The 22,669-nt window shown below is 42.5% G+C and overlaps 5 protein-coding genes, 1 long non-coding RNA gene and 1 pseudogene across 8 annotated transcripts in view; 5 read left to right on the top strand and 2 right to left on the bottom strand.

Annotated features, from left to right (window-relative positions):
* LOC137592182 (protein FAM240B) overlaps positions 1–2,042 on the top strand; it is a 39,652-nt gene extending 37,610 nt beyond the window's left edge. The window contains exon 6 of the mRNA XM_068310139.1: positions 1,442–2,042. Coding sequence (XP_068166240.1) covers positions 1,442–1,553 — 112 coding nt within the window. The 3' untranslated portion in view covers positions 1,554–2,042. The remainder of the gene's footprint in view (positions 1–1,441) is intronic.
* Positions 2,043–2,096: 54 nt separating this feature from the next.
* nudt18 (nudix (nucleoside diphosphate linked moiety X)-type motif 18) lies at positions 2,097–4,465 on the bottom strand. 2 transcript variants are annotated; one of them, XM_068310136.1, is made up of 7 exons: positions 4,372–4,465; positions 3,719–3,894; positions 3,506–3,616; positions 3,317–3,419; positions 2,808–2,931; positions 2,563–2,687; positions 2,097–2,479 (listed from the first exon to the last, which is right to left on the bottom strand). In XM_068310136.1, the coding sequence occupies exons 2-7, from the start codon at positions 3,890–3,892 to the stop codon at positions 2,097–2,099; spliced, it is 1,020 nt and encodes a 339-aa protein (XP_068166237.1). In that variant the 5' UTR covers positions 3,893–3,894; positions 4,372–4,465. The 2 variants fall into 2 exon arrangements, with proteins under 2 accessions (XP_068166237.1, XP_068166238.1); XM_068310137.1 differs by lacking the exon at positions 4,372–4,465 and having other exon boundaries at positions 3,719–4,364.
* On the top strand, positions 2,801–3,508 carry LOC137592184 (uncharacterized). The gene is made up of 3 exons (XR_011034999.1): positions 2,801–2,941; positions 3,129–3,203; positions 3,273–3,508. It is a non-coding gene; the product is annotated as an uncharacterized lncRNA (long non-coding RNA).
* A 123-nt stretch (positions 4,466–4,588) lies between the features above and the next one.
* On the top strand, positions 4,589–5,811 carry sdhaf1 (succinate dehydrogenase complex assembly factor 1). Its single transcript, XM_068310138.1, has 2 exons — positions 4,589–4,782; positions 5,169–5,811. Exon 2 carries the CDS (start codon positions 5,404–5,406, stop codon positions 5,650–5,652), a length of 249 nt encoding a protein of 82 aa, XP_068166239.1. The 5' UTR covers positions 4,589–4,782; positions 5,169–5,403; the 3' UTR covers positions 5,653–5,811.
* Positions 5,812–8,589: 2,778 nt separating this feature from the next.
* Positions 8,590–8,675, bottom strand: LOC137593267 (U6 spliceosomal RNA; annotated as a pseudogene).
* A 946-nt stretch (positions 8,676–9,621) lies between these two features.
* Positions 9,622–14,933, top strand: ercc6l (excision repair cross-complementation group 6-like). The gene is made up of 3 exons (XM_068310677.1): positions 9,622–9,731; positions 10,218–10,262; positions 10,630–14,933. The coding sequence occupies exons 1-3, from the start codon at positions 9,685–9,687 to the stop codon at positions 14,297–14,299; spliced, it is 3,762 nt and encodes a 1,253-aa protein (XP_068166778.1). The 5' UTR covers positions 9,622–9,684; the 3' UTR covers positions 14,300–14,933.
* Positions 14,934–16,929: 1,996 nt separating this feature from the next.
* Positions 16,930–22,669, top strand: part of adam9a (ADAM metallopeptidase domain 9a) — a 17,317-nt gene continuing 11,577 nt past the window's right edge. For both annotated transcript variants that reach the window (XM_068310532.1, XM_068310531.1), the window contains exons 1-3: positions 16,930–17,375; positions 19,539–19,639; positions 21,252–21,310. In XM_068310532.1, coding sequence (XP_068166633.1) covers positions 17,303–17,375; positions 19,539–19,639; positions 21,252–21,310 — 233 coding nt within the window. In that variant the 5' untranslated portion in view covers positions 16,930–17,302. The remainder of the gene's footprint in view (positions 17,376–19,538; positions 19,640–21,251; positions 21,311–22,669) is intronic.

The following is a 22,669-nucleotide window of genomic DNA, read 5'->3' as shown; positions in this document are numbered from 1 at the left end:
GACCTTGACCTGGTTTTCTCAAGGTCAAGGTCATCATCTCATTTTCATCCCCTTTGCCACTTGGGTAATGTGCTTTTTGTTTCATCTTTCTTTCTGCAACGGTTGTGAAGATATTTGGTGGACGTACAAACGAACACACAGACAATTATAATACATCACCGCTTTGAAGCAGGATGTAAAAAGCATTTTAATGTTGATCGATGCAGTGGTTCGGTCCATTGAGTGGTTCAGTGTTCGGTCTGTGCAGTGGTACGGTCCATTTGGTGGTCCTACCCATGCGGGTTGGTTCGGCCCAGGTCGTTTCTGCTGAAGCAACTTTTGGATCACCTTCAGTTTTTACTGTGCTGCTGAGTTCTGGGGGATCAGGTGACGGCTTGAGGCGTAATCACATCACATCAGCGTTTCACATCTTTGTTACACATTCATGTGTGTGTGTGTGTGTGTGTGTGTGTGTGTGTGTGTGTGTGTACGGAAGACTTTATGACTCTGGTTATTAAACACCAGCCAGTCCTGAATGCCATCTCTAAGCTGGGTCATAGGTGCAGACTACTGGTTTTCATATTGGCATGCTGACTCTTTGGGGGGGAGGGAGTGTTTAGGGACCACTTACAAAATATTGATTTGTCTGTGCTATAATTGGTAGCCGTCATACATGGAGAGGCTGTGACCTCCACCCCCAGGGGTGGAGGGGGGCTACTGTAGACAGGGGCTACTGTAGACCCAGGGGTCTATAGTAAGACGAAGGTTCGTCAGTCTTAATGGAGACGTAAAGAAATTATTACATGTTTGTGCTTAAAGACAGAACACAAACATGACAGGAAGATAAATAAATACAGACTGTAAATGCACGTATGTGCACATCTGACCAGAAGTATGTGTGTTTGTGTGTGTGTGTGTAACCTAACCCTCACAGTCAGCTGTCCTCGCTGTCTCGTCGCCACCCTCCTGTCGAGTGTTCTGGATTATTCCATTTGTTCTTTCAGCTGCTGATAATCCCTCTGACCTCAGCAGAGGCAGACATGAAGTCAGACGAACAGGTAAACGGGCCGCAAAGACGACGCGGATGTGGGGGAACCTTCGACTGACATCGATTAGCGTCTAACCCCCCCCCACCCGTTTTTACACCATACCCAAAATGAAAATGTCGTAAAATCTGTGCTGGTTCTAGTTTACTGCTCTGTTCTGATTGGTTCATTCTTGTTCAATAAAGGTAAATAAGTGCTTTTTCATCACAGACTTTGTACACACTACATTTAGTGTTGTATATCAGTGTCATCGTTATTATTTGCATAGGAAAATATTTTCTGAAAAGATGTCAGAACTTTATGATCGTTTGGAAATTGTGAAATTAATATTTCATTTTTCTGATGTTTTAAGAATGAAAAGTTTAAGCTATTAATGAAGGAAACATTTTGAAGAAACTGTCGTGTTTGTGTTTCAGGTTGAGGGGGGAGTGGATCGTCCGTCTGGAGGAACGAAACAAACACCTGAAGAGCCTCAACGACACCTTCGTGAAGAAGAGCAAGACAGACGAGTCAGCCGACCAGCAATAAAATGACTTCCGGCAAATGTGATCCTCAGTCAGCGTCACGCTGTGCGAGATTTCAGCATTTATTCTCTTTTGTCTGCGCATAACTGTGAATATTTATGACAAACACATGTTAGTTGCTGTAACATTTCCTCACTGGAGACTTGTGGAATGTAAGCCTACAACAGAAGGTAAAACGTGTTGATGATGAGCAGCTGATAGGCTGCAGGTGATGACATCGTTCATGAAGAAAATAGTGATGACCTCACTAGCAGCAAACATGCATGTTTGTCTCTGCCGTCTGTGACATTTATGCACAATGCACAGCAGCTTTGCTAATGATTTGTCAACAAGATTTTTAATTTAAAGCCAAATATTTCCTATAAAAGTAAACATAAATATTTTATTGCTCCCATTTAAATAAGTCTTATTGATAAATTAACATCAGATACATCCTTTCAGAATAAAAACTCTGTTCCTAAAGCCAACAGTCAGTGCTGTTTTCAAAATAAGAGTCCTGTCAAGGTGACAACAATGATGTCAGCAGTCAGTACAGGGACATCATTGGTCAGTACAGGCTGTGGATTGGTAGGATGGACGTGTTCTTGATCTTTTCCAGCAGTTTCTCTCTCAAAGTCAGTTTCTGGATTTCGTGCCAGACGTAGCGTGGGTTTTCCACCGGTGGAGGTTGACGCACCTCCACACACTCCACCTTCTCCCCGTCCTCGTCCCGTTGGACGTGATCGGGCACCAGAGTCACCAGCGTGTTGAAGCACACGCCGTCCGTCTTACCATGCTGTCGGCCATTGTGCTGCAGGCTGAAGACGCCCAGCGTATTGACGTATTGGTCATAGTACACCGAGGGCATGGCTTCCTGCACCACCATGTTGGCCGCCCAGGTCACTGCGTGGGTCTTCACTGCTGCCGCTGTGGGGAGGTGCAGCTGCGGAGCTGCGGAGCAGAAAGAGGCTGAGGTAGGCTGATTTTACCTGGACAAGAAAAACCTCTCATTTCCAACAGCATGAACAGTTTACCTTTGACAAGCAGGACCCACATCTGCTGATCAGCGTTGGTGAAGACCAGGGCGAGTCTCTGCACCACATGACGACAGCTCAGGTCCAAAGGTAATGTGACGGGATGCCAGGGATCCTGACGGTACCTGAAGGCAGCACAGCAGTCAGTGTTGGACTCCAGTTTCATCCTGTCAGTCTGAACTTTATCAAAACTAAACGCTGGTGTTAATCTGAGCACAGACTGGATGCAGAGTCTGCAGTCATACTTGAGGCCGCAGTCGATGAGACGGAGGATGTCTCGTCCTCTCAGCGGGAGGGAGGACTGCCTGTCCCACCAGGACGCCTGCAGAGACTCCTGATCTGCTGCTGACGGAGTCTTTATACTCCCACCTGACAGAAAGTAAATCCACAAGAAGAAAACCTGATTGGACGAGGGCTTCAGCAATAACTTATCACTACCAACCAATAGCCTTATTTTTAAAAAGTTTAAAATCTGAGGGTGACAGATGAAGTGGACTATTTGAATGAAATAGAAGGTAAATATAGAATAAATGTCAATGTAATTTGTGCTGTTCACCAAATCTCAGATGGGGCTGAAGGATGACCTCAACATTTGAAGCTTAATGGAAAAATAATCCACCAATCAACACACCCACATGACGGTAGGTCCTCAGTATACTGTTAGTCATTATGAATCACATGACCTGCTGAACAAAAAGGAATGTGTCCAGATTACAGCTACATTTAAAACACCAAGCTGACTGTGACCTCTGACCTGTGACTTTGGCCAAGAAGATGAAGCGAACCCACTGTGGTCCCTGTTCCTGGATCAACAGCAAGGTGATTGGCTCACAGTCAAACCCCGCCTCCTCCTTCACCTGCAGACAGTTCCTGTTAACTCACATCTGAGGAGTTGAAATTCCACTGCTTTCACTGGGCAGTAGGCCTCTGGATGGTGTCTCACCTCTCTCTTCAGTGCCTCCTCCAGGGTCTCCCCCACCTCCACCCGCCCTGCAGGCAGGTACCACTGCTTGTAACAGTCTTGTTTGGCCTCCTGCACCATCAGCACCTCGTCCTGATGAAGCACACGCAGCGCACGTCAAACACAGGAACCGGGAATGACGAACACAACATGAGACTAACACCTGACCGGGGGTGGGGGCTCAGGACAGGTAACCTTATCGTTAAAGATGACGCCACAGACGATATAGGTGACGGTTCTCCTCAGAGTCGCTGGTTTACTCTGCTCCAGGCCTACGTCACATGTCATGACCTCTGACCCCTGACCGCTCAGCAGCATCTCCACTTGCTCCTCCACCTGTCGCCACTGCTCCGTCTCCTTCACCTCCATGTCTACCAAGATGAAAATGTATTCCCCGGCATCACGGACTTGAGCACATATGAGAGTCCAGTGTTACATAAAGCTTCTCCATTTTTTAAATTTCTATCAATTTCAACCTTCCTGCCATAATGCATGTAGAAGAGAAAACAGAAAAGGACCCCATCAGACGAGGGTTTCTGGAGCTTAATTGTCATAAATAGTGTAAACAGACGTGCGTCTGAATTACACTAATATACATTAATAGTAATTCAGCTGGGTTTTTGACTTTTCAAACCAATGTTTATGTGCTTCAATCTGATGAAAAGAAAGCCGGTTGTCAAAACCGGAAGTCAGGTTAATTCAACGGATTAGAAATTAAATTTAGCAGCTCCCTCACAGGACACAAGCTAATGTTAGATAAAATTATAATAACGTCTCGTTGTTCTTTTATTAACCCTTCCAAAGTTTAATAATATCTAAAACACTATAAGAGTAATAAAGGATGTGACCTTTCTTTAATAAAATCGGGTTTAACCACCCATCCTGTGTCCCGGTGACTGCTTCTGATCAGTTTTGACGTCTGAACGGGGAACAACCCAAACAGGAAGTGAATGTTGTCTTCCGGTATATAGTTTTTCAAAGGAAAATTATTATTTGTCTTTATTTAGCATTACAAGTATAAATTTCAAAAACACTTCCACTAGTTACACATATATGTGGTTATAACAAAAAATAGAGTGTTTCTGGAAAATTATATATATTTTATATCCTTTTAAAAATGTCGCTTTACTTCATAAGTATTTTAATGTGAAATGTAAGAGGAAGTTAGTCACTTAGTGTTGGTGTTGTAACGTGTAGTAAGGTCACACAGAGGCAGCAGCACTCACCAGCTAGTAAATACAGCCTGAAGATTTGAGTCGGTATGTATGATTAATTAACTGATTGATTCGTTAATTGGCAGAAATATTTTAACCAGTGGAGACAGTTAAAAGTAGTTTATTTTGCGGCAACAGCCAGGTATCCTCTACTCTCCTAATTTACTAAATGTTAGGTGCATTTTCTTGTTTTTAGCTTGTTGGCTAACAGGGTCTGAAAAGATTCACTATGTTTTGCTTGCGTTAGCGTAATACACGCACTAACATTCAAGTTATTATTTTATTTGTGCTAATGGAAACCCTCCACTGATATTAAACATAACAAACGTGAAATAATCTTATTCTTCTTCTGCTAGTTAGATTGTTTGGCAGTCATGTAATCTGAGTGGTTGGTCATCATCTTAAATGATTTCTGTTTTTTCCTCCATCAGTCAAACCTCAGATCATCATCAGTTGAAGACATCCATCACCTCAAGAATGAGGTGCAGTTTTTTGTTGGTTGCAGCCTGATATCTTCAAAGGAACTTGTTGTGTTTTACAGATTTTGTCTGAAAATCCAGTTTTGCACTACTGACAAATTGAAAGTTCGGCCTCACCTTCAGAGTCACATCTTTGTCCTCAGACTGACATGAGGAAGGATCAGAAGAGTTTGTTTGACTTTGTCTGATGGCACGGCACAGTAAACTGCAGAAGCAGGTCCTTGCTTTGTACCGCCAGTTCCTTCGGGCTGGACAAGACAAACCAGGCTTCATCCCCCGAATCCGTGATGAGTTCAGAGCCAACGCTCGTATCAAGAAAACGGAGGTGATGTACATCGAGTATCTGTACCGACGAGGACAGAGACAGCTGGAGCAGCTGAAGGACGTCAACACCAAACAGCTGGGCTCTTTCTCCAAACCTGCAGAGAAGAGCTGACCTCTGACCTGATTCACCTGTCACAGACTCAGTCACTACCAAAAATACCAACCTGAGGTTCCAGTAGGGGGAAATAAGAGCTCGGTGTGGAGAAAAAATGTAATAAATAAGTTGATGAATACATTTTTGGATTTAATAAACAACTGCAAACTAAATTGCTTAAACTGCTAAGATGTCAACGTTTGTTATGTGTATGTGTATCAGTATACAGTATATTCCGCACTATAAGGCGCACCTAAAAGCCTTTGATATTCTCAAAAACCAACAGTGCACCTTATAATCCAGTGCGCCTTATATGTGAAAACCGTTTTAAAATAGGCCATTCATTAAAGGTGTGCCTTATAATAAGATACGCCTTATAATCAGTGTGCCTTATATATGAAAAAAGTTTTAAAATAGGCCATTCATTGAAGGTGTGCCTTATAGTGCGGAAAATATTGTAATCAATCTATTTTTACCCTATAACCATCAGTATTAGCTACAGTATTAACAGATGGACTATGAAGCTAAATTTTCCCTTAAAATTCAACATTTACCTGTAGAAACCAAGTGTAACAATGGGAAATATAGATATGAGGAAATAGAGGAAAGAAAACTTCACTTTTTAAGTCATAAACCAACAAAATATTTATTGTTTCTTGAATAATAATAACAACAATAAGAGATGATATATGGAGCTGCAAATGTCAGAAAATAATGAGAAATCCGAAGTATATAAATTTTTTGAGACGAAATGTTAAGACCAGCAATCTGAAAACCAGAAGCTCAGTTTACTGAGCGGATGTTTTGAGATGATGGATTTCCTTGAGACTTTGTACTGGTTATATAATATCCTCTATAAATGTCGTGTAAGTAAATGGAATCAGACAATTCAATGAAGGAGTTGCCTGGTGGTGATTGACCTCAGAGATGTCGGTTGGCCAGTGTTCCATTTTACAACTGTAATTTTGTGGTACGACAATTATTTTATATTATTTTAAAACATATTTTAAAGTATTGTAAACAAGTTCTTTTAATATTGAAGCTTAATTAATTGACATTTTTGCGGAAATGACATTAATACTATTAATCAAATGATTCTACATATTTGTGACCACTGGGCGGCAGCACAGAACTGAATAGGATTGGTAGCCACAGATTGAGAGAAAACACCAACGAAGAAGAATATATGTAAACAGGAAGTGCGACGTCTCGATCATCCCTATCTTGGTCTTCGTCGTACCGTTAAATCTGTGAAAATAGCAAATTTAGCTCCAAGTTTTGGTTGCGGATGAGCGTGTAAGAGTTTGTATTCAACGTAATTGTTTTTAATTTTGTTCTTTTGGGTTTTTAAAAAAAAATCATGTCGAGTTCGTTGAACTCAGGAGGAGAAATGACCAACGCACAGTTGTTCCAGCAGGTGAGAAAGAAATGTGCTTCATTAACCGCTCAGGTTATGGTCTTTCACGTGTAATGTTTATTAAACCTTTATTTTTAAGTCTTTCTCTTTGTTTATTCATATTTCAATTCGAAGTTTAATAAATCAAGTCATTAACGTACATTTAAGCAGGATATAGACGCAAATAGTCTATATAAATTCTAATTTAATCTGGCGCTTTTAAAAAGTGGAGGCATTTTAAAAGCTATGATTGTGTGTTTTGATTCATAGGATTAAGTGTCAGTCGGAGTGGATTTATAAGGTTCAAAATCATTTTTGTTCAATTTGATCGTGTCCACAGTGAAATATTTGAATCAAATCTGGCATTACTTTCTATTTGTTCACTCAAGTAGAAGAACCAAAGTTGCAACCAGATCCAAATTCAATGTATAAAACTGCGAACATCAATTGCTGTTATTACTGAAAGAGCAGGTTTTCAGAGGTTAACAAGGGAAATGGTAAACATATTGAGATCTGTCCAAAGATTTGGCAGCAGTTCCTGAAGAAAAAGTCACAGGACAGAGGGGTGCTGGGTGCTGCGTCCACGGGTCCGTCTGTGGCTGATGTTCATCGTAATGATCGTCATTCTCTTCCCTTGCAGGTGGCGTTGCTGCGCTGGCTGGTTTCTCAGAGTGAGGAGGACAGAACAAGTTTGACAGCGGTCACAGCCGTCCAGGTGGGCAGAGAGCTGCTGAACCGGATCACCGGCCAGGACAAGGTGGATGCTTACAAGGTAAATGATTTCTACACTGTGTTGTGCTTTTAGTACCAGATCTAAGTACTTCTTCTAGAACTGTGTAAACATATGGAAATGAAACAATCCCCTTTCTCCGTATTGTAGTTTATTTTGGATGGTTTTGTTTTTGTCTGTAGAGAGAATGCATCCTGGGCATCTCACAGTTTCTCCGGGAGAACCCACGCGCCTCTCAGACTGTCATCAACGCAGAAGTGGAGAAAAGGGTTCTGATTTTTGCCGCTCGAGTCAAGGCCCTGGAGATGTCTCCAATACTCTGAGCTAACAGCTTCATGTTTTAAATTTGTCAAGGATGTGAAAACGTCATGTTATATCTTTTATATCCGACAGTGTGAGCTAAAATTTAAACATTTCCTTTGACAGCATGCAATATGAATGTGTAATTTTCTAATATTTTATTTTGTTTTTTGTGGTATGTGTAAAAACCGAACCCAGATGTTGTGTGTGTTTCTGCTTTTTTTCTATGTGTTTGTGCCTTAAATCTGTCATCATAATAAAAGGTCGGACACACAGCCTGACTCTACTGATCTTTATGGTGAGATTCTTTGACCTTAAGTTAGTTGTTGCTTTGGTGATTTCACATCACTAAGCATTAAAATTAGTTTTGTTCCATCCATTTATCAATTTTCTTGAAAACAAGTCAACCAAAATCATCTTGTCTTCAGTTGCTTTTCCGTTTTGCGGGTCACAGGTGTTGATGGAGCCCATCCTGGCTTGGAGACAAGAAGCAGGGTACATCTCGGATGTGTTGCCAGTACATGATGGGGAAAATGTGGAACAGGTCACAAATGTGCATGCCATGCCATGCTAATCTTCTCTGTATTGTTCAATTTTTAGTATATCACTCAAGTAATACTACTGTAGTCAGTTTTTGTACAATATCAAAGCATGGTTTAAACAGTAATGTATCTCTTATCATTTAATAACCTTTCATTTTCTTGGTAATACCAGTCAAGGGATAGCTTTGTTAAATGGTGACGATCTTGAGGGTTTTATGCTTTTTTAATTTAAAATGACAAAACTCCATCTTAGTGGAAAACCCGTCTCTTGTTTCTCACAGTTGGCCTAAGACTGTTATTTTACCAATACCTGCAGTTAACATAGTAAACCTGTTGAGATGTGGCAAATATGTCATCTGTGCTTCTGGGTTGATAAGAAAATGTTGAGGTTATTTTTTTAGCACACACTGATGGAAGATTTCATCCATCTTCATTTATATGTATATTTAATGGTGTTGCTCTCATTTACACACGTTACACAGGAAATATTGCAAATCTGACTCTAGTCGTGTCAACGTTTTAATAACAGATAATTGGAAATAACTAATATTCTGTTCTTATAGATACAGTACATACATAAAGTATATTTTACTACTCACTTGAATTTTTACCACAACGTAAATCGCGTATTTATTGATTGCACCATAAAGATGCAATACAATCTAATTTTACAAATTTTGTCTAATTCTTAGGTTAATAAAACGAAGGTCACTTATATTTATTTTATTTTAAATGTTACTGTGTCTGTAACTAAAGAAAACTACTGGGGAAAACCCATTGATAATCATGTGAAATAAATTTTACGTTGATCTACGGAAATTCACACAACGAACCCCTCTTTCTTCAACGCCATTGGCTGTGCTTTTACAAAATCCCGCCCTGCTGCAGTAACCTGTTTATGATTGGACTTATCCAATCGTGACGTCACATCAGCGGCCTCTGTGATAGGTTGGAGAAATGGCGGGGGGGAAATGTGTGGGTTCAAACAACTGTACACCTTCCTTGTTAGTGAACACACAGCAGCTACTGGTGTGTGTCTGCCTCTCACCGGGTTGGGGTCTGTTCTCTTTACTGGTGTTAAAATGGAGCACAACGGCGAAGTAGCGGAAGTTACCGAGAGGCTGGAAAAGTAAGTGAAGTCAACGTTAAAGATGCGATTTAGATAAGTTAGCATCGATGCTAACGTCCACTAAAAGCCATACTTCCTGCGCCCGGATCGGGTTGTAATGATGATTGGGATCACTTTATAATAAAAAGAAGATACCGACATTTAAAACACAAAATTCCAAACATGATCAAATCAACTTTGATTTGTCTGATTCTAATTTCAGTCACACTGAAGTTAAAAACAAAGCAGTGCCCCCTGGTGGTGATTTGGAGCTAATACAACGTTTATAATCATTCTTAATCTGTTTCTCGTTTAGTTATCAGACTGGGGGAGGACAAAGGTTCATGGTTTTAATCCTAGTTTGTAAAAGAAAACAGCGTGCTCAATCTTACCGTGTTTCATGACAACTCACAGAAGAGTTTTTGTTTCAGTGTGTTGGTGCATCTTGTGTGTTGAGTGACTGCAGTTGTGGGACAGATGGATCTCACCCTGACCCTGTCTTTGCAGGTCGTTGTCCATGGATACAGAGGACGAGATGGCATCGTACCACAGGTAATCATAAGAAAGAAATCCACTCAATGATAAATACAAGTCACATTCTTTAACATAGCATTATGAGATGTCTTACGATATTTTCCATGGTTTCCAGACAACTTTCCGGAGGGGTGGGGTTGGTTACCAGCTTCACAGATTCCCCACAGTTTAAAATTGATCATTCAGTAAATGTTTTCATTGAAAAAATCAAGGACTACATAAAATAGTCCGTGAGGACGGATATCCAGTTTGTAAGAATCATGGCCGCTAAAGGAGGAAACATGTTCAGCTACATGACATCATTGGAATCTGAGCTGCCGTGGCAACACTTTTATCTCTGTCTGATGTCTAGTTAATAACTATCAAATCTTTTTATTTCTTGCAGACACATTCAAGATGCTAAAGATGCTGCCAGACAAGGGGACTTGCAGAAAGCGTTGAAGATCTTCAAGTTGGCGCACAACATCCACCCGAGTCAAAAACTTGAAAGCAGGATTAAAAAAATCGAAGAACTTCTTTCTCAGGATGACTCAGAGGAGGACAGTGACGACTTTGTTGATGTGAACGGCAGTGGTTTGATGCTCTTCAGAGATTTATACGACAAGCTTTATGACTACCAGAGAAATGGAGTGGCCTTCTTATACAGTCTCTACAGAGATGGTCTTAAAGGGGGCATCTTGGCGGATGACATGGGCCTCGGCAAAACCATCCAAGTGATTTCATTCCTGTCTGGTATGTACGATAATGAGCTGGTTAAACACACACTCCTCATCATGCCAACATCACTCATCACAAACTGGACTAAGGAGTTTTCCAAATGGACTCCTGGCATGAGGGTCAAGGAGTTTCACGGAACCAGTAAAGGCGAGAGGACCAGGAATCTGGAGAAAGTTCAGCGTAGAGGTGGCGTAGTCATCACCACGTACACTATGCTTCTGAATAACTGGCAGCAGTTGTCATCGTTCCAAGGCAGAGAGTTCACGTGGGACTATATGATCCTGGATGAGGCACACAAGATAAAATCCACCTCAACCAAAACTGCCAAAAGTGCCTATGCCATACCTTCAAAAAACCGAGTGCTCCTCACGGGTACCCCGGTCCAGAACAACCTGAGAGAAATGTGGGCCCTCTTTGACTTTGCTTGCCAAGGGACTCTCCTTGGCACAGCCAAAACGTTCAAGTCGGAGTATGAGAACCCCATTACCCGTGCTAGGGAGAAGGATGCCACTCCAGGGGAAAGAGTTCTGGGGTCACGGATGTCTGAGAACCTCATGGCTACGATAAAACCCCACTTCCTCCGCAGGACAAAATCAGAAGTGCAGAAAAACAAAACGTACAACACGCATCCGCGCAAAGAGGAAGATTCGGACCACAACAACGGCCAAATTCCTAATCGTCCAAACGAGTCCGGTGCAGTCATGCCCACGCTGACGAGAAAAAACGACCTGATTGTCTGGACTTACCTGAGCTCCGTTCAAGAAGACATATACAGGCAGTTTCTTTCACTAGATCACATCCAGGAGCTGCTCATGACCACCAGATCGCCGCTGGCTCAGTTAAACATTCTGAAAAAGCTCTGCGACCACCCGAGACTGCTGTCTCCTGCAGCCATAGCCAAGTTAGGATTAGAAGAAACGTCAGCTGAAAGTCAGCAGAGTGACGACTTAGAGGCGGATGCAGGTCACAGCATCGCTAATGTTCCTGACGAATCCTTAATATCAGAGTCTGGGAAACTAGTCTTTCTCTTTGCGCTCCTGGAAAGGCTCAGACAGGAAGGCCATCGGACGCTAATCTTTGCTCATTACAGGAAAGTGCTTGACATAATTGAACGCATCTTGGGCAACAGAGGATTCAAGGTCATGCGACTGGACGGGACGATAACGCAGGTTGCAGAGAGAGAGAGGCGGATCTCGTTGTTCCAGACGGATGACCGTTACTCTGTCTTCCTACTTACCACCCAGGTTGGAGGAGTTGGCATCACATTGACAGCAGCGAACAGGGTTGTGATTTACGATCCGAGCTGGAACCCAGCGACGGACGCCCAGGCTGTTGACAGGGCGTACCGCATTGGCCAGACTGAAAACGTTGTCATCTACAGGCTGATCACCTGTGGCACAGTGGAGGAGAAGATCTACAGACGGCAGGTCTTCAAGGACTCTCTCATCAGACAGAATACCGGAGATAAAAAGAATCCTTTCCGCTACTTCAGCAAACAGGAGCTGAAGGAACTCTTCACTCTGGAGGACGCGCGGTCCTCGTCCACTCAGATGCAGCTCCAGGCGATGCACTCCAGAAGCAGAAGAACAGACCCTGAACTGGACAAGCACATCGCCCACCTCCACGGTATGGAAATATTTGGAATCTCCGACCACGACCTCATGTTTTCCCTCGACGTCAACCACGACGAGGCACCAGAGGACCAGCAGGAGCAGCACTACATTGAAGGGAGAGTCCAGAAGGCCCAGGAGCTGATGAAGGCCGAGTCCGAGCTACAGATGCAGTTGGCGGAGAGCATGGCATCGAGCACAGAACCAGCTTGGCTCAGACAGCCAACGGAGAACAGACGGCGATCTCACGAGAAAAAAGTAAGAGATCCAGACCCTTCAAATGCACGGCATGATGAGGACTTCAGCAGGTCACCAGCTGTGGTGGACTTGGTCGCATCTGATTCTGGAAAAGAGAGCAGCCAACAGGATCTTAGTGACCAAGTTATTGATCTAACTGCAGATGACTGTATGACAGACCAACAACCTCCTGTAGACGTGAACCAGGACACGGACGACTTCAAGCACCAGTCTGTCAAGCAGGAGGGCGGCTACTCGGGGGCGACGGTCGAGTCCCCACAGGAGATGCTTCAGGATTCTTTAGCCATGTTGAAATTCACTGCTGAGGCTGTAGATAACAGCATCCAGTCCTACATTACAGCGAATGATGAAGACGAGCTACAGCTAAATGGTAAAACACAGGACCCCAGCATAGACTCGGAACATCCCGATGCCCCAGCTTTGAAAAACAAAAGTCTTTCTGTCCTACAAGCATCCAGTTCCAGTTTCAAGGCCGACACGCCGTCCAGAATGAGTGCAGGGTTTGAATCCCTAGAAGGCAACTTCAACTTACAGCTGGAGGACAGTGACATGTTCTCAGAGAACGACGTCCTGGATCATCAGGGGACCGAGGCAGAAGAGAGGAAGTTTCTTTCACAACTGCAGATGGAGGGGACGTTTGACGTCAATAAGTCCCTCTCTGAGAGGCAGCTGAAAGAATCTGAGAAGGACACAAGCATCAACGACGTCCATACGCCCGAAATAGATGACTCGGTGAATGATTCCATTCTGACCACCAAAAAGAAAAGAACAGCAGTGATTTATGATAGTGACGAAGATGATGATGAGAGGCCGGATTCAAGGAGGGGTCAACTTGAGAACTCCTTCCTGGTTCTCGGAGCATCCACGCCTAAATCATTTCCGTCTGACTCCACCCCCATCCAGTCAAGAAAGACCATTGGAGGAAACAGCTCTGTGGCATCACGCCGCTCCTTCATCCAGTCCATCATCAATGACATGGAGAACAACCACCATGATGATGAGGGTGAGGATGAAGATGTTTCAGCATCATATTCTGATGAGGCTGACGAGGAGGACATTATCGATGCAACGTCTGATGAGCTGCAGGTGGAAGAGACCGTTGGAGAAACGCTAAACACAGAAGGGGAGGAAGACGAGGAGGGGGAGGAAGAACAAGAGTATGAGGAGAATTCAGAGTCAGCAGATGACATAATGAGCAGCAATCTGGAAGAATCGACCAGCGACCCCGAGCTAGCCTCCTCTGAGAGAATGGATCAGTGCACGGTTGACGTAGAAGTGAACACCGTAGAGGACAGCATCCAGCCTGAGAGCTACGACTCTCTGGTCGGCAAAGGGAGGGATTTGTACAGCAAAGGGAAACTGGAAGACGCCCTGAGCTACTTCCTGAGAGCGATTGACATCAAACCCGGAGATCCAGAAATTCAGCTCATGACCATCCAACTGTACCGCAAGCTGAGTCAAAGAAGTTAACAGCAGAAGAAAACCGCAGCCGGACAAGTCCCAAAGCCACGCCAGACCCAACAGTCCCTCCGTCAGACGGCCTCCGGACTTCAGTTAAAGGATATTTAATACGGATTCATGTCCAAGCGTTCACTCTGAACCGTAAAACGACATTTTCTCCAACGTGACATGAGTCAAAGTCAAATGTGGACATTTGAAAAGATTTCCTATCATCAGCCTCTTTTTATCTGACATCATTTTATTACATTTATGCTAAAATTTAAATCTTTCACTGGGCAGCTGCGAATGGTTCATCCGTGAAAATAATTCCACTGTGACTCATTGATTAATTGATTGGTTGTGTTTTTGGACTTCAGCGCTCCGAGAGAAGTTACATCACATTCTGATTTAGATGCAGTAATTATCAATGCTAGAAGCTGACAGGTCCCCAAAGGCTGATTTAAAAAAAGCAATTTAATTCATTAAATTTAATGTTCAATTTTTCACTTCATTAAAAAATAGATAATAGAAAACCTAAATAAGTGAATAAATGTTCAGTGGATTCAACTACAGCGATCTAGTTTGTACATCACTTGTTCAGAATATATTTTATTCTTTAGCCCTGACGGTTAATCACCACTGCTGAAGTTAGTCTGAATTCTATGGTAACAATAGATTTATCTTTACATAAAATGATGTTTAAAAAATAAAAGTCTGCTTCATGGCTGATGTGTGCAACTCGTTCTCATTTGTGTCTGGTGAGTCTTACAGACACAAGTTGGTGGAAGTTTATTTTCAGGGGTTTGTTCATCCTTTTGGTGACTTGTGATTTATTTTGGATGTCTATAATGAGAGGATTGCAGAAAATTTCTAAATTAAGGATTTTATTACCTCATGTTTTAACCAGTCATTTGGTTCTTCGTCAGAGGGATTTCGCAAAACCTGTCATGAATTTCCAGGAAACTTTAAAAAAAAAAAAAAAGTAAATGCTGATACAAAATTAGATGGGTTTCGACTTTAGATAGATGTACAAAATTACCAAACTTTTAAATCAGTGTAGCTGATTTCCATCAAACATAATTGAATGGAGGGTCGTAGGTCAGCCAAGATGTAAAGACGTGATGGATTGTTAGTTCATATCAGAGGTTCTACTGTCTGTCATCATCCTGCAGCTGATGACGAGGTCTGTGGATCTGCAGAGCACCAAACATGGTTGAATGAGACGGTTTGGATATTTAAAATCTTTTCTTCCATAAGCTTTCACCAGAAGAGGTGACACATCAATGTCTTATTGGTAATCACCATTAATGGTAAGGTATGAAACCACAGACAGGATAGACTAACATGGCTACTGACACACTTCCTGTTGAGACATCCATCACCTTCAGGTTGGTCACGCCTGACAGCCTACATTGGCTTGACCTTCTGCGACACCCTCCTTTTAGAGAACAGATGGCGATATATTTAACATATATATATATATCCTAAAATATGTGTAATGTCAGTTTAAATGTCACAAAATTTCCATTGAACCTGGACACATGAGGTTTGTATTTAATTATATTCTGTAATAATTGGTAGTTGAGTCCTAATGTGAGTGAAAACTTTTGTTTATTTTGTGTGAATTTAAACTAAGCTGATTTTAAACATTTTAATTTGTATGAAAAAGATTTTAAGTACACGGTCTAGTTTATGAGATGTCTGAGATAATCGTACCTAATAGGATTAAATCTCAGCCAATCAATTCTCGCTGTTTCCAGGCGGGTTTTTTTTTTTTTTAGAGGTGAGGGGGAAAAAATTTAAAATTGTTTGAATAAAATGTCCGGTCGTCCTGGAAGATTCAGCAAAACTATCCAGCTCACTAACATGCGCCTGAGGGGTCGACTCTTATTTCTAGCTGGGCATCAGTTTATGACGTCAAATAATCTGATATACAAACACTTCCTGTACAATTAGTTTGTTTTCAAAATAAAAGTACAGTATATGAAAATTGTGTAAAAATTGTATATATACTGTACACCACACACACCTACATACTATATACAGGTATGTTACCGTCATCTTTTGAACAGAAGTTTATGGTACCGTAACTCGTACCATAGGCACGCAAATGAACTGACATTTTTTCAATACAGCAAAAATAAAAAGCACATTACAGTTAAAGCATAAGACCAATAAAGGTAAGAATTTTTACCTTTGTGGTGAGCAGTTGGCATACGTGAATGTTGGAGGGGGAGAGGATGAGGAGGATGGATTTTACTGCGTTTTGTTTCGCGTTTGACCTCCAAATTTTGTTCAACTTCTAAGACCAAAAAATTCAGAATTTTTTGGTCGAATACCGATTTGTTCGATGTCTAAAGCGTTCGAAAACCAAGGTTTGCTTGTATATAAAACCTCAAATAAACGTTACACAGATATCGATAATATTATATATTTGTGTTTTATATTAGTTCGAATTAATTTTTTTATATTGCTTTTGTAAGAACTGTTTTTGGTGAGATGGACATTTATTCTGTCAAACTCCACATTCTAACACACAAACATCACACATGTCCAGTTCTATTTATGAAATATATATTTTTTCGATTAACACAACGATAGCTCTTATTTTGAAGGGCAACCACAGGAACTAGTGGATACTTCCGCTAGCTTGCGTCTCTTTTACATTCCAACCAGTTTATATTTGCTCCACACGGAGAAAACACGCTTTGCCCAAATTTGATCGGAGTGAACGGTCGAAGGAAACATTTAGGCAGTAGTTTGTGTTCGAATCCACGGTTTTGACGGCGGGGGAGGCGCGTTTTGTTCCGGATAACCGCTTGCAGAAGCCCACCGCAGTCACCGGATCATCAGCTGGGACAGGAATGGCTCGGCCGAGGAAGAAAACCACTCCTGGTGTTTAGTATGAGGCTCTGCGTGGGGAAACGGTTGGAGAACAACAGTGAACACCCCAACAAGGAGAAACCGCGGAGGAGGGCAGGGTGTGGTGTCTGATTTATCTTTCCCAAGAAGGAGAAGAAGAAGAAGAAGAAGATGGGAGGACGAGCGGGGCTGCTGGAGATCTGCTGCCTGCTGCTGCTGCTCGGTGGAAACTCACACTGCAGAGGTGAGTCAGGGTGAGATGTGTGTGTGTGTGTAAAATGCTTCATTACATGATACTGCAAACTCCCATGCATACAATCCTGCACTGTAAGAAGTAACTGTACTGGGTAGTACCGAAAAATTCACCCTATCACTCCTGTCAAGTTAAAGTTGAACTGTTGTGTTTTGTACGGTACAAAGTTATTTCACTGAGTTTAGATTCGCATTTTGTCGCCTCGGCCAAACACTGAAATGGTTAACTTTTTTGTTTGTTTTTTTTATTCCTAATGATAACGTGGAAATAAAATAAATGTCGCCTGTCAGTCAAGAGTCGGGGCGTAAGGGTTAGGTGAGAACTCCTGACAGTCAAGTTTCAGGGGTGAACTGAGGGTAGGGTGACGGGGATTGTCGGGCGTGTTTTAAATGTTATCCTCTTTCTTTCCAAGTCATTTGATTTTAATTCAACAAAAAGAAATAATGGAGTTGTTTCCTTTATGTTTAAGTTAAAAACAGCATTAATCTGACTACATTTACATGATATGCAATAACTATTACTGTGACAATAGTTCTGAGAGTGGGTTTCACCTTCCAGATGATGCGTTCACTGTCATCAAACCATCGCAAAGAGCATCTCCAAATTGGAGCTCACAATCTGTGACTTTCTGATTTTAATTAAATAATCCGACCCAACCATACGTTCATTTCATGTTCACCCAATTCCAAGCCTATATTTCTGATGAGTCCTGAAGACAGCGTCAGATGGATATGCTTTAAGGCCAGCTGGACACACAGAACTTAGAACAACAGGTACACGTGTTCCTGACTGGACCTTGAATGTAAATTTATTACCCAGGTAACCAAGGAAACCAATCCCATTTCTAATCCAGTTTACTGAACAAGCTCCTGTTATTAACGACACTAGACAGACAATCAGCATCTTCAGCTGGTCTCAGGTTCTTCTGCACTGGTTCCAGGTTTGGAGGACCAGACAACTGGACCTGGTTCCTCCCCGTACCCCTCTAGGTCACACACACACACGTGTGTTTTGACGTTGAGCATTAAGCAGCTTAAAGGCGTTGGCCGAGTCGTTCAGACACTGACAGAAAGTAAACCCTCCGTCTGTGTGTGTGTGTGTGTGTGTGTGTGTGTGTGTGTGTGTGTGTGTGTGTGTGTGTGTGTGAGAGAGAGAGAGAGAGAGAGAGAGAGAGAGTGTGTATAACTTATTGAATCAAGTTGAGACAGAAACACCCAAATGTCCATATTCTGAATGAATCTGAGTGATCACATTTACAGGAACCAGCACTGTAGACACACACACACACACACACACACACACACACACACACACACACACACACACACACACACACACACACACACACACACACACACACACACACACACACACACATACACACAGTTGGAGCAGCCCCCTGTTTTCCCTGAATGATGACTCACTCTGTTCGTCTTCTGCTGAACATGAACTAATGTGCAGAAGTCCAGACATTCTTCTCACGTGATTCAACGTCTCTTATTGAACGGCGCTGATACAAATAATAAAATAATTTAAACTGGAGACTTTGCATTCTCATGTGATCCTTTCAGGATGCAGCTTTCTCTCTGGGTTCTGGCAGCTGGACAGAAGAAACAGATTAGAGGGGATGAGAAAGGCAGGACTTTGAAAGGGAAGCAGAAATTCCTCCTTATCTGCAATCTCAGCTCAGATTGGTTTCTCCTGACGGCGGTAGGAAACGAGGATCGGCTCCGTTTATTTACTGTGAACAGAACAATGTCGGTGTGAAGACAGAAATCCGTTGGACGTGTTAGTTTTCCTGGTGCAGGAGGTGTGATGTGAAACACAGCGGCGTCTCCCGGGCGTCCAGCAGCACTTTGTGGCGTCCTCGCCACACGGAGCTCCTCATTGGCTTATTATTATTATTAGCTCTGAAGTGAACACATGGCTCTGAATGCACCATCAGTGTTTTAAATGGAGCATCTGTTCTGTCGTCATGGTTACCTCTGGTAACTGGTGAGCCTCAGACTGGTGACACGTTCAGGAAAAGAGCGAACAGGACATGACAATGCAGTTCTAATGGTGGAAAGTAATCGAGTACTTTAATGGAGGGGCTGTACTCGAGTATTTGTGTTTGACAGTTTGGCTCATTTGTCCGGGCGTTTCCTTCTACAGACTCGCAGCAGACGCAGCACCTCTCAGCCTATCAGCTGACGGTCCCTCGACCAATAGGAGGCAGGCTGAGGCGGGACGTGGACGGAAGGCCTACCAATCAGGTAAGAGGTGCCTCTTTTCTCTGGTTTAAATTATTCTGTGTGACCTTTGACCTTCAGGAAAGTCGGTTCTCTGTCGGATGAGCTGACCAATCGGGTCCACTTCCTGTCCATGTGACCTCACTCTGCCCTCGCTGTGCCAGCAGTTTGTTATCGTCCTCGCTTTGGGCAGAAACAGTTTGCACTTCTGAAGCAGTGAAGTCTTTCAACAAACACCTTTGTGGCAAATGTGTGTGTTTTTGTTTCACAGTGGGTGCGCTGCTAAAAATGTCCCAGGTAGAACCGCACCTGTAGAAAGGTTCCACACGAGAAACAGCCTAACACACACACACACACACACACAGACAATGACATGTTGTCAGGAAGGATTATATGCTGTGTGTATGTGTGTGTGTGTGTGTCACACTTCCCCTGCTGTCTTTCTCTTTTCCGCCTCACATGCTGGAACACGTTCAAATTCACATTCCCACTCTCTGTGGAAATGTGAGCATGCAAATATGAGAATTGTGTGTGTGTGTGTTCCTGTTCTTCTTTCTATCAGCAGCTCTTCAACCACCTTATTTAGTGTTCATTAACAGTTTATTAACACTTAATACAGGCCTTATAAAGGGGGCGGGGCTCAGAGGCCACCTCACATCTGATTACAGGAGCAGTTCATCAAATAGTTGTTCATCCGCCGTCTGAACGCCTCCATGCTGATGCAAAGTTAGGAGACGTTTCATCGTCTAACAGTAAAACAGCTCTGCAGCGTTTAGTAGAACGCTGAATAGCACTGACAACATTAATAATAACAATAATAGTTATAATAATAATAATACTGAAATAAGAATTTTTAAAGTCAGTGTGCGCTTTAGATTCAGAGAGAGCTCTCTCTCTGTGTGTGTGTGTGTGTGTGTGTGTTTGCTTTTGTGTGTAATCCTCTGCTGACCTTTGACCCCTGCTGTGTTTGAGGACAGGAGCTGTTATTGGCAGCTGTAGTTATTGTTGACTTCCTGTACTGATTCACCTCAAAACTGTGTGTGTGTGTCACAGTAATCACATACCTTCTGGTAGAAAACACACACACACACACACACACACACACACCGGCAGTCTGCCAGGTGAGTCAGAGGCTCAGGTGACCTTGGAATGTAGTTTGTGTTTGCAGAGCTCTTGGACTTTTCTGCCCCTCATGTTTTTTGATCACACTCTGGTCACAAAAGCAGAACGTACCTGGTTCAGAACCGTCCGTTAGGGTTGGTCCTCTGAGGAGACACCTGGTTAAATACTACATATATCTGTTAGATGAAGGGCGGACATGACATGACATAGCAGCCGCTGCTGCAGCTAGCATTAGCATGTGTGTGGCCAGCAGTCACTCATCATTCATGTAGAGTTGATTCCTGTGATTTAAGTGAGGTGAAAGAAGAGTTCATGACATCATCATGTAGCTGATTGGCTCGTTGGATAGAACTGGACTTTTTCATTATTAATGAGAAAAAGAAGACAGATAACAACACTGCCCCCTACTGGCTGGAGGTTTAAATGCAAAATCATCCACAATTATTTTCAGTTCTCATTCATATCTCTCCCTTTCTGTCTCTCTCTCTGTCTCCCCTTCTCTCTTTCTCTGCAGGTCTCTTACATCGTCAGCGTGGATGGAAATGATCTCGTTGTTCATCTGCAGAGAAATGAGTAAGTTGTGATGTGTGTCGGCGTCAAGAATTGTAATCATTTAAATCACGTTCTATGTTTATCCATTCGCTCATTGTCTCCTGACTTCAGTGTTGGTTTAGAGTGAGGTGAAGTTCTCCTGAGCAGCTGAAGCAGATGGAGAAAGTTTAAGTACAGTTTAATTCAAATAAAACAGATTATCCAGTTTTATTTGAAAAAATGTTTCCTGCACTGATCGTAAGTCAAACTCTTTGCTGTAACTTCTAATCATGAAGCATTAATGCAAAACCTGTCTGAGGACGCACAAGCTTGAACATGTGTGTGCAATTCCAGTATCTGTGTTGTGTGACATAACTTCCAGGTAGCGGGAAAACACCGTGGAATTCAGCCATGCGTTCTCGTCAAGCATCATCGTTTTCAGACGGCGTGTGTGCTCGCGTGTTTAGAGGCTACAGCAAAGATTTGAGTTTATGAAGGGTGTAAAGTGAACTGTTCACGTCTGAAATATGCTGTACATGTTGTATATAGTGTATTATATATTGTAACTGTGTATATTCTAGTCTCTATCTTCTTCTGCTGATGCTATTTTAATATGGAGCTCAAGAAATGTTATAGTGATTATTTTTTCGTGAAACTGTTGTTTCTCTACCTTTTGTGTGATTATTGTTATTTTATGTTGACATCAGGTGCATTAAATACCTGAAATGTAATAAATGTGTGAAGAATATGTTTTTAACACAACTCTTTCAGTAAGAACACTTCAGAAGCACGAAACCAAAAAGAAAGGATTGAAAAAGAGGAATGGGGACAGTTTAAGATTGAATACAGAGATCACCCAAAAAAGATGAAATGTTCTCATATCAATAACTGGTTTGATCTTCCTCTTATCAGAAGTGCAGTGGATGAACTGAATCACATGATCAGGGCTGATGACATCATCAGGGACAATCCTGATTGGATGATCAGATCCAGCTGTTGGTGATGTAACAGGCAGTAAACCAAGATTCAAAACAGATGATAATCTTGAGTTTTTAGTGGCAGCACAAAGTCAAACATCTGATGAACACCAAAGTTTTTATCAGCTTTTATCCCACAAACTGTCGATGTGGCTGATTTTTGTGCGTCGGAGGGTCTCAGATGGGATCGGAGCCGACAGGCGACTCGATCTCACCGTCAGAGGCAGCCTCTCAGTCCGTCCGCTTTGTGATAACGCCTGCTGGCGCTCGTCTGAAGGACAACCAACAGCATCAGAGAGTTTCACATCTTTGTTTGATAAGCTGAGGGCAGCGGGCCAAAAAAGAGGAGGGGGAGGGACGACTAGGAGAGGAAGGGAGGAAGAAATCACTGAAGAATAATTATAAATGAAGAGTTTCATAAAAA

This window comes from Antennarius striatus, chromosome 3 (genome assembly GCF_040054535.1).
Source record: "Antennarius striatus isolate MH-2024 chromosome 3, ASM4005453v1, whole genome shotgun sequence".
NCBI classification, from domain to species: Eukaryota; Metazoa; Chordata; class Actinopteri; order Lophiiformes; family Antennariidae; genus Antennarius; species Antennarius striatus.
The sequence above is the reverse complement of the archived record's forward strand: the minus strand, read 5'-3'. Positions and strand labels throughout refer to the sequence as shown.

Excerpts from the sequence above, each read along its gene's own strand:
- nudt18 (XM_068310136.1), bottom strand. The coding sequence starts at position 3,892 with ATGGAGGTGAAGGAGACGGAGCAGTGGCGACAGGTGGAGGAGCAAGTG. Across the intron at positions 3,420-3,505 it reads AGGAGGCACTGAAGAGAGAG|GTGAAGGAGGAGGCGGGGTT; the intron begins GTGAGACACCAT and ends AACTGTCTGCAG. Across the intron at positions 2,688-2,807 it reads CTCATCGACTGCGGCCTCAA|GTACCGTCAGGATCCCTGGC; the intron begins GTATGACTGCAG and ends TGCTGCCTTCAG.
- ercc6l (XM_068310677.1), top strand. The coding sequence starts at position 9,685 with ATGGAGCACAACGGCGAAGTAGCGGAAGTTACCGAGAGGCTGGAAAA. Across the intron at positions 9,732-10,217 it reads GTTACCGAGAGGCTGGAAAA|GTCGTTGTCCATGGATACAG; the intron begins GTAAGTGAAGTC and ends CTGTCTTTGCAG. Across the intron at positions 10,263-10,629 it reads GAGATGGCATCGTACCACAG|ACACATTCAAGATGCTAAAG; the intron begins GTAATCATAAGA and ends TATTTCTTGCAG.
- sdhaf1 (XM_068310138.1), top strand. The coding sequence starts at position 5,404 with ATGGCACGGCACAGTAAACTGCAGAAGCAGGTCCTTGCTTTGTACCGC.